This window comes from Musa acuminata, chromosome BXJ3-5 (assembly GCF_036884655.1).
Source record: "Musa acuminata AAA Group cultivar baxijiao chromosome BXJ3-5, Cavendish_Baxijiao_AAA, whole genome shotgun sequence".
Classification (NCBI taxonomy): Eukaryota; Viridiplantae; Streptophyta; class Magnoliopsida; order Zingiberales; family Musaceae; genus Musa; species Musa acuminata.
In genome coordinates this window covers 32,136,976-32,147,500 of record NC_088353.1, presented here as the reverse complement: position 1 = coordinate 32,147,500, position 10,525 = coordinate 32,136,976, and the positions used below count along the sequence as shown (strand labels likewise).

Genomic DNA, 10,525 nt, shown 5'->3' with positions numbered 1-10,525 from the left:
CGTTACCGACCTGTGACAGTGTTCCAACGGTCAAATTGACCGTTGGAACCCTTTCCAATGGGTTTTTAAACCCATCCTCCCCCTTATTTTACTCAATTTTACTCTCACACTCTCTTAAACTATCTCAAACTTATTTTTTTTCACATTTGCATTCTACTAAACTCTACAAAGTAACGATTTGTTAATTGAATCGAGGCTAATTTGGGAGGATTAAGAGGAAGAACTTTTTGATCAAGAGGTATGCATTCTCTTGCTTTAATCAAAGAGTAATTAAGATATATAATATTATGTTTAGTGTGTTTAATATTGATTAATTCGAAATTAGACACTTAATAGGTCAAATTTTATATTTCATGCATATTAAATATTGGAAGATATTTATGATGGTAAAATAGGTTTAATTAGGTTTTACTAAAATTATTTAATACTGTGATTAATGATTTTAATGATGATTTAATCGAAATATGATGGATTTTGGATCAATTCAATGTCTTTAATGCATATTAAGATGTTTGACATGTTTATAGTATTGAAAGAAAAGTAATTAATGGGTAATTAACTATGGTAATCGTGTGATTAGTGTATTTAATGATAATTTCATCGTAATTTGATGTATATTGGATCAAAATTTACGTATTTAATGTTTCTTTTATATGTTTCGTATATTTATGATGGTAAAATAGATTTAACTAGGTTTTATTAAAGTTATTTAATGCTGCGATTAGTCATCTTAATGATGATTTAATCAAAATTCGATCGATTTTAGATCAATTCAATGTCTTCAATACTTATTAGGGTGTTTGACATATTTATAATATTGAAAGAGAAGTAATTAATAGATACTTAACTATGTTAATCGTGTGATTAGTATATTTAATAATGATTTTATCATAATTTAATGTATATTGGATCAAAATAAAGTATTTAATATTTTTTTATGTGTTTCACATATTTATGATGATAAAATAGGATTAGTTATGTTTTAATAAAATTATTTAATGCTGCGATTAGTGGTTTTTTTATCGATATTAGGTCAATTCAATATGTTGATGCTTTACAGCTTATTTGATTTAAATTTCATAAGATCATGACACCAAAGGAACAGCCACATGATGATGCATGGGTTTATGCCCAAAAAACAGATGGGAACCATCATCAATGGCAATGTATTTATTGTGACTACATTGGCAAGGGTGGAGGAATAACTCGGGTGAAGATACATTTGGCCCGCGGGTATCCCGATGTTGCAAAATGAAAGATGGTTTCGACGGAGATCCGTAAATTATTTCAAAGCAAGCTACAACAAACAAAAGAAGATACATTAAAAAAGAAGGCAAGAGTTAAGGAAGAATATTGTACGGCTACGCAAGAACCAGTTTATGATTAATATGAGGGTCGCGGCAATGAAATCGACCTAGATCTCACAATTGGGATTCGTGCATCATTGGAGCATCAGTATATGGTCGATGAAGCAATGAGGCATCGACGACTTAACTCACAATTGAAGCATGGCAGTGGTAGTGGAATCTAGAGGTCGACCAGCATGAGGCAGCCAACTGCTCCTCCTAAGTTAGGCTGAACTAGTAGCATGAGGCATGGTGGACTCCAGTGATTTAAAAAGCGCTAAGCGTCAAAAGGCGCCAAGGTGCAAAAATGTCCGAGGCGCTAGGCGCTCGCCCGAGCGAAACGAGACGCTAAAATATAAAAATATATAAATTAATTAATAAATATAATTATTTAAATAAAAATATAATATTAAATTAAAAAAATCTTACAAAATCATAATATCATTTTAACAAAAAATCTTAAAATTTGAAACAATAACAATAATTTAAAATAAATAAAAATTAGCAGTATTAAAATCAAAATAATATATTATTAATCTAATAAATAAAAAATAATTGTTATTAGTATACAGTTAACAGTATATTGTTAATATATTGTTAACAGTATACTATCGAGTCGATGTAAGTAGAGGGAGTAACAGTAACAGTAACGGCAATGGCAGCGGGAGCGGGAGCGAGAGCGACGATAGTGGCAAGCAGCGACAGCAGTGGTAGTGGCAGCGGCAGCGATATCGGTAGCAGCGAGCAGCGATAGCGGTAGCAGCGAGCAGCGACAGCGATATAAGAGTAAGACTAAGGCTGCTGACTGAAAGAAGCAGCAACGGTAGCAGGAGCGGTGATAGTGACAACGGTAGCAGCGACGACGAGCAGCGATAGCAATGGCAAGCAGCGACAACGAAGACGGGCAACGATGACGGAGAGAGGCAGCGGCAGTAGAGAGGAAATGTCAGCGGTAGAATCGCGAGCAGGGTTAGGAAAACATTAGGTCCACAGATACTGAATCTTAAATACATGCTGATTTCAGTAAGAGAGGAGGTTAGGAAAACATTCAAAGATGATTTTAAGGCCGACCAATACGTACGGATCATTGATCGTCAGACTGAAGTTCATATGGATCAAGATATCCATAATATAGGTAAATTCATATTCAGAATAATTTAATTTATTATTTTTTATACAATAAAAAATCAAACTAACAAAATTATGTCTTGTAGCGTATTATCTAAACCCGGCAATTCAATATCAGTATACTCTCGGAACGCAAAATGATCTACAAATGGCACTACAAAATGTTATATATCGACTCTTGCCAAACAGTATTGTTGCAGCCGATGCTCTTATGGATGGTCGATTATTCCGAGAAACAATTAGTTCATTCTCCGATGTTGTAGTTGTATCATGTCGTTACACTATAGATCCTGGTGAGAAAAAGTTACACATATTGATTATCAATTATATTTGATGTTAATTATTTGTTATGATAATAAAATCTTATTTATACATTTTTGCAGTTGAGTTGTGGCTATAATTTGGAAGGGATGCACCACATTTAAGGAAGGTTGCCGTTCATGTACTTTTACAAACGACAACATATAGTGGTTACGAACATAATTAGTTAACGTTTGCATTGATTCACACGAAGGTCCACAACAAACTCTCGTATAGACGATTAGAGAAACTAGTATATGTCCATTATAACATACGGCTAAGGTCGCAATGTGCTGAGCAGGATAAGGAGCCAGAGGAAGTATCTAGAGGAACCAAATATTGATCCCATCAACCTCTAATTCTATAAAGAAGATTCAGAGCCGATGTTAGAGTGGGTCGAAGCGGCAAAGAACCAAGAGGATCCTCTACTTGATGAGGTGGGAGATCCTCAACGTCCTTCGCGTTTTATCACCAAGGCAATAGAAGAAAAGGAAGCACAACCCCAGTAGGTGGAAAATCCCCCTCGATCACAACATGGCAGGAGTCAAACTACTCGAGGAACTACAAACATCCAACGGTCATAGTTGTCCGCCCAGCGTGGAAAGGCAAAGGGGAAGGCAGTAGCATTAGTCGCATCGTTGGAAAGAATTTAGTCAAGCGACGAGACACCTTCATAATCGCATTCAGCAACTTGCTTGGTCCAGAGACATGATAGCAACACGGACAGCAATGCCTCAACGGATGATGGCAGCGATGTCAGGCAGTCGTTGGTCTCGTCTATACAACTTGAGGGTGGTGCATAGACCGCGGAGCAATATTTTACACATGCCACCCAAGATTCAGATTATGGAACTCGATAAGATACTGATCAAGTTTATGCGCGGAAGGGGAAGGGGAAGGGGAAGGGGAAGGCAGCGGATGAATTTGAGCAGATGTGATAAAGCCTACATAATGTAGACACAAAACGAAGCTCATCGTATTCACAGTTGTCGTATTATGGAGAATCATATGGCTAAAAGTAGTACGGTGATAGTTGGTCATACTTCTCTGAGCAACAGTATGATATGAAGCACTAGATCCGTAACGAAAGTAGAAGCTCTAACATTCATTAATACATGCCTCAGGAGCCGCCTCGGACAAATGTGATTCATGGCGATCAACCTACAATCATCAGTACATTGATGCACCAATAGCATACGTTGTATAAATACACTATTTCGTGGGATCAATTTCAGGATTAGGTCCAACAAATATATCATACTAATATGCAGATGCATAGGATCGAGGACCTCGATCCACCACTCGTGGAGGCTCGTCATTCGTTTTTGTGATAAAATCAGCAACCAGGTATATCTACATACGTGATTATTTAATTCATTTGAATTTTAAAATTTATATTGTAACAAAATAATCTAACAATTCAAATGATTTTTCTGTAGATATTTCAATATTTACAAAAGGAAAATCTGTAACGGACCGAAATACGAACCTTGCACAAGGCTATTCCTTAAAAGCCGAAAACGATATGTGACACTATTCTTACCTAATTTATATTGATTTTGCTAAACTTATACTATTACTATATTTATTTCTAACTCAAAAACCCTATCCTAGCTTTTTTTCTATTTTTTTAGTATTTTCGGAGGATTTTACACCTAAATTAGACGTACTGCTCGGTACACCATATCGTATCGTACCGAGCAAAGCTCGAAACTCCGGTTCGGTACGAAATTTCAATCCTTGATTTTATGAAAGTTACAACCAAAACTCAGACTAGGTTTATTTGTTTTGGGCCGAGTTGTTATGTTACTTCTACTTTGCCTACTTTTCTGAACTTATGTTGAATTGTCATAATTGTTTAAGTAATGGTTTGACATTTCTAGTAGCAAACCTATGCCGGTCCCCGGCAGTAGTAGTACAGATCTGATACATCTTGACACAATGACACATGGTACATCAGCATGTGTCACGAGACTTCTTTGAAGATTTGAGTATATATGGTGTTGAGAAACATGCCACAGTCTGTGCCGCTGACTCAGACCAGCCATCTAACCAGTACATACCAGTCCAAGAAAAATATAGAACCATGGTGTGTGTTATAGCCTAACAACATTTGTGTGAGCTTACTGCTATATCATTTTAATTCCTAGTCCCAAACCAACTGAAGGTTTGTGGCATTAGGAATCTGACACCAAATATAAACATGTACCTTAACTAATTTCGTTATATGGCTAAGTCACCATTTGGAAGTGATGCAAAACATTTTTACCACCTAGCTACCGAAGCTGTGAAGATGGAGTAACAAGTTGCCCAAAAGGACCCATCATATTGGCATAGGATGTGGCATAAAACATACAAGGAGTATGAAATTGTTTTCAGTTAATCCAAGTAAAGAAGTCAGCCCAAGTTCAAAGTCAAGCTAACAACATAGAGTATAAGAAAGCATCTAGAGGAGTTGGAATTTGTAAAAATAAAGTTTAGAAATATAATGTAATATATAGGAAACGTTAAAACATGGCAATGGTGTAAATTTTACAATAGAAAAGGATTTTAAGGACAATATTAAAGAGATGAAGAATTGGCAAGCAAATTTTATTCGTTAAATTTTACATTATGAGAATGTATAGTAAGTGTTATAAATGTTTATGTTCCCAAATAACAGAGGAGTTTGTGATGATAAATAACTCTACAATTGGGATATTTTCAAGGATTGAAATTTTGAACCATACCGATGTACCAAGCATTACTCGGTATAGAACGATACAGCATACCGAGTGGTACGCCTAGAAAAATATATAAAAATCAATTTTAGTACCGAGCAGTATTAAATATAAAAAAATAAAAATATATATAATTAATATATAAAAAGATATAAAATATATATCTTTTTATATAAAAAATATATATATAAATAAAAATTCAATATATAAAGATATAAAAGATATAAAGAAGATATGGCGTACTGAGCAATCGCCTCGTCGTCGTCATCTCGTCTGCGGCCTTCGACGTCAAGGAGGAAGGGAGAGGAAAGACGACATCAGAAGATTCTTCGTGCAACGGCAGTGGACGAAGGAGACTGTTCGAAGATGAAGAAGGTCGGGGTCTTCGCCACCTTCCTCACGACCGCCTCTTCCATTGCTCTCACCGCTGCCTCCCCTGATCCCCGCGCCTCCAGCTCCCCTCCAAAGAGGTATGACTCTTCTCGTCGTTACCTCCTAGATCGGGATTGTCGAGGGAGAGCAGAACCGGATTGGGATCAAGAAAGGGCATGGAAGACAAGTTCAAGCCGAGGTTCGACGGGCTCAGGTTCATCGAGACGCTGGTGACGGCATATCGATGATTCCACGGTACTCTTTCTCGACACTTCTCCCTCTTTCTCGATGCTTCTCCCTCTTCTTCAAATGCCCTCTTCTTCCTCGCCTCGCCTCATCGTAGCCAGGCTGATACCACCCAGTGGTGGGCGGTCCACGTGCCGGTCCACTGGCGGACCGGTACGTACTGCCCGTACCGGGTGGTACGGAACGGTATTAAAAACCTTGGTTATTTTCTGAGAAAAGGGTTAAGACAAGGTGTTGCTACATCACCTTTTTTATATGTCGTAACAATGGAGTTTCTTTCTTGAAGATTAGCAAAGATCACAAAGCCAAATGACATCACATCGCATCCATTATGCAACAAATTGATGTTTCAACATCTAATGTTTCATATGACCTCTTGCTCAGTAGGGATGATTTTGAATCATCAAGTGTTATGCAGACAACAATTACTGACGTCTCAAATGCATCAAGTCCAGAAATAGATAAAAGACAACAGCACTGTATATTTTGCTCAGAATCAAGGACATTAAAAAGATCTTGGTCCTGGCTGATCTTCAATACAGGTGGCGAAGACTGACACTATGTCTAGGCATACTTTTAGTAACCACAAGATCAAAAGAAATTATTGACCACAAGACAGGATTGTTACAATGACAAAGAATTGGACTAAAAGGTTTTTATCTTTTCAAAGGTTCTAGATGATTCAATATAGCTCAATATTCATACTGCTTAAAGTAATTACGAAGAAACTACAAGTAATTCAGACAGATTGCAAAAGAAGAGTTTGCCAAGTCGTATAAGTGAGACTGTAAAGCTAAATATTGCAGAGGAATGCAAAGTAGCTTATGCTCAAGAAAGTGATTAATGGCTGAGATGTGGAATATTCCAATGTCCTCTATTTTAGTAAGGAATTTGTCTACAGTTTCCTGGGATTTGCACTGATAGCATACCGAATGGTGAGGTTCAGGACTCCAGGCTGACACCCGTATATGAGTTTTTGTCTTTTTCACCTAGGATCTGGAAATAGATTCTCTTAATTACAAAAGAAAAACTCTCTTCTTCTTTTTTTTTTGTCCTTTGTAAACATAATATGCTACACAAGCATATTTATGCAACAGTTGACAACAGATAAGTTATCCTAAATCCTTCATGATCATAGTTCAATGGAAGCTATCATCGAACTATGACGGTGACAATTGAAAGCTACAGAATATGAGAGAACCAAAAAAAGTTGTAAATATAGAAGAGCGAAACGAGCTAAACTAGCATCACATGTCAAGGAAGATCAAAATACCACATATTGATACTTACCCGAATCTGACAGAACCACTCCGCTGGCCCCGACAGCAGCTGCAATGTCAACACGCTCTGCAATCAGAAGATAAGCCCTGTCACGGAGAAGCGATTTCAAGGCACAGGCCGCCTCGTAAAGCCTGGCACCGCTCTGGTCGCCGCCGTCGAGCACCACCACTCCGACCCGTTTTAACAACGCAACGTCGACGTCGGCCTCCCTTTCGAGCACCTCATCAACGCTCAACCGGAGCACCAAGGTGGGGATATTTAACTCCGGCCGCTTGAAGCCACCAGGAAATAGGGTCCTCACCTGCTTCTGCCTCTGTTGGTGCTGCTGCTGCGGAGTGCCTGAGAAAGAGGAAGATTGGTCTCCGATTGCATTGATGGGTTGGGGAGCAGCTCGGCGTTTGGAGAAGGGAGGCCGGTGGAAGATATTTAGTAGGATGGGTTTGAATAGGAGAGGGAGGTGGGGGGGGCGACGTGCAGAAACGGGATAGTGACAGGGACTACAGACCACCATCGGATTCGGCGAGAACAAGGCAAAAGAGAGGGAGCGAGGGGCAGGAGGGAGGAGAATTGAGGTGGGCTCGAAAAGAGAGGAGAGGAGAGGGAACCGGAGAAGGGAAAAAGGAAGGGAAGAAACACTTATCTGCTCGTCGATGGAGTTGTTGGATGCGTTCAGCACTGAGACTGCCAACAGAGGCGGCGTGGGTCCCAGCTAGATCTATGTCATTACAGAAAAAGAAAAAAAAGAGGAAAATTACGGATCACAAGTTCCTCGGCAAACACCTGCTTGCTATCTTCCTCTTCCGAATATTTTTCTTCTATGTTGTCGATGACCACAAAATTCCTGTAACTTGCAACGCTGGGTTTAAAAGACTCTACAAGAAGGGAGAGAGTAGATGATCGATCTTCGATGAGACATGCTAGCGATCCTCTAGATGTAGTGTAAGGAGTCAAGAAATGAAAATTTTCAAATATTTAAATGGAAAGATTAGTCTTTTAAAAAATAAAATTAATCAGAGACTCGGCATATGTTTCATAAAAATAAAAATTATAATTATAATATCAATTCAAGAGTTTTTTTTTAATACCAATTCAAGAGTTGAAGAATATTTTTGGCATACGTTTTACTTCTCTTTCCTAATTATTTTTCTTTAGTTGTTTTTTAATTAATCCTTACGTCGCCTAAGCCGCACCTAACACTGGTTCTTGAAACCGATAAATCAGGCCTTTTCAAATTTGGAATCAAAGTTGAACCAATTTCAAATGATTCTAATTTTATCAATTTTAGAACTATAGTCAGATTGGTTTTGAGTGATTTTGGTTATGAGTCAAGTTTATGCTAAATCCCAGATTTTGATGATGAAATCAATTAGTAAATTAATTATCTAATACATGTGTTAAGATAAGTGATATAGGACTAATTACGATCGTGAGAAAGGCGAAATGATTAAAGTAGAATCGAAGTTAAGCCAGAATCAATGATTGGGCATCGAGCCAGATGAATTGGGGGATACACCAAAGGATCGTCGATGCAATGAAAGTTCACCAGAAGTTCGCCGAGAGTTCGTTGAAAGCTCGTCAAAAGATTGTGGGGAGTTCATCGGAAGTTCACCGAGAGTTCGGTTGAACCATTGACGTGCAGGATAACTTAGTTCGGTGGTACTGTCAAAGCCCGGTCTCCGAGGCTTTGTCAAGCAATAGTACCACACAGATTGGGTAAAGGTACCGCCCAATATCAGTTTGCAGGTGGTGGTACCGTCAATACCCCAAAAACCCGAGATGAGACATTTTTTGGCTCCATTCGTTGGAGCCTATAAATTCCCCACTCTTTCCTACATAAAAAATCATGAAAGTGTGAAAAAAAAAAAGTCTTGTGATATTGGGTTGTGGAAGTGTTAAAAAAGTGCTAGGTGTCCCCCCCCTCATTCTTTAGCTTTGTGATCAATCTAAGAGAAGTATGAGGCTCGTAAAAGTTCTCCTAAACCCGTAAAAAGGACAAAATGTTGTAAGTGTTGAATCTCGAATTTTGATGATGAAGTCAATTATAATTTGTTTGATCTAATCTATATATTGAGAAAAATGTATAGTATTAACCACGATAGCAGTAAGACATAAAGCAAGTGTTGCCGAAGTCAAGATCGAGATCTAATTGGGAGTTCGAGAGTTTGAGAGTTCGACGGAAGTCCGGATGTTCGTCGAAAATTCTACGGGAACCAATTGAGAAGTCCAGGAGCTTGCCATAGAAGCTTGCCGGAACTCGCCAAGAAAATCGTCGCAAAGTCCAGGAGCTTGTCGGGAGTCCGTCGGAGCATTGCCGAGAGTTCGTCGTATGTTCACTGGAAGTACACCGGAAGCTCGCCGAAAGAGCAATTGACGCACCAGAACATGAAGTGCAGTAATCATGTCTTAATTATCATAGTTAGAGCGTAAATTAAGTTAGGATTGGGAAGTAATTCCACTAACTTAATTAGGAGCCAATTAGGCCCTAAGTCGGGCTGGTTTGGGTTAGATTCAAGGCCCAAACAGGACAGTGAATTCCTGGCCAGTAGTGGCACCACTAGGGCCAGCGGTGGCACCACTTGGGAGACTCGATCTCCCAGGAATTTTGGGCGGTGGTATCGCCCCTTTCAGGCGGTGGCACCACTAGTAGTTATTGCTGCCAACGGTGGTACCACCCCTGTCAGGCAGTGGTACCGCCAGAGCTCGGTCTCCAAGCTTTGTCCGGCAGTGGTATCGCCCAGCGGTAGCACCGCCCAGACTGAGAGGTAGTACCGCCCAGTATCAGATGTCAGGTGATAGCATCGCCCAGTATCAGATGTCAGGCGATAGCACCGCCTAGTAATGGCGGTGGTACCACCAGTACCCGAAAATCTGGGATGAGACACTTCTTGGCTCCATTTTTGAAAGTCATTGGGGTCTATAAATACCTCACCCTTTTCTGCATGAAAGGGCAATGAAATCTTGATATATTCTTGAGTCTTTGAAGTGTTAAAGAGTTATAAAAGTGCTAGAGTTCTCCTCCTCCCTTTCTAAGTGTTGAGATCATTCAAGAGAAGAGTGAAACTTATAAGGGTTGTCTCCTAAACCCGACAAAAGGAGAAAAGCTATAAAATGTTATTAGCCTTTGTCTATTGA

The 10,525-nt window shown here is 39.0% G+C and overlaps 1 protein-coding gene across 3 annotated transcripts in view; it reads right to left on the bottom strand.

The window, feature by feature from the left end:
- Positions 1-8,050, bottom strand: part of LOC135638630 (probable transmembrane GTPase FZO-like, chloroplastic) — a 41,912-nt gene extending 33,862 nt beyond the window's left edge. For 2 of the 3 annotated variants that reach the window (XM_065151832.1, XM_065151833.1), the window contains exon 1: positions 7,403-8,050. In XM_065151832.1, the coding sequence (XP_065007904.1) occupies positions 7,403-7,904 (502 nt within the window). In that variant the 5' untranslated portion in view covers positions 7,905-8,050. The remainder of the gene's footprint in view (positions 1-7,402) is intronic. The other variant, XM_065151834.1, reaches the window with a different exon arrangement.
- Between the last annotated feature and the right edge of the window lie 2,475 nt (positions 8,051-10,525).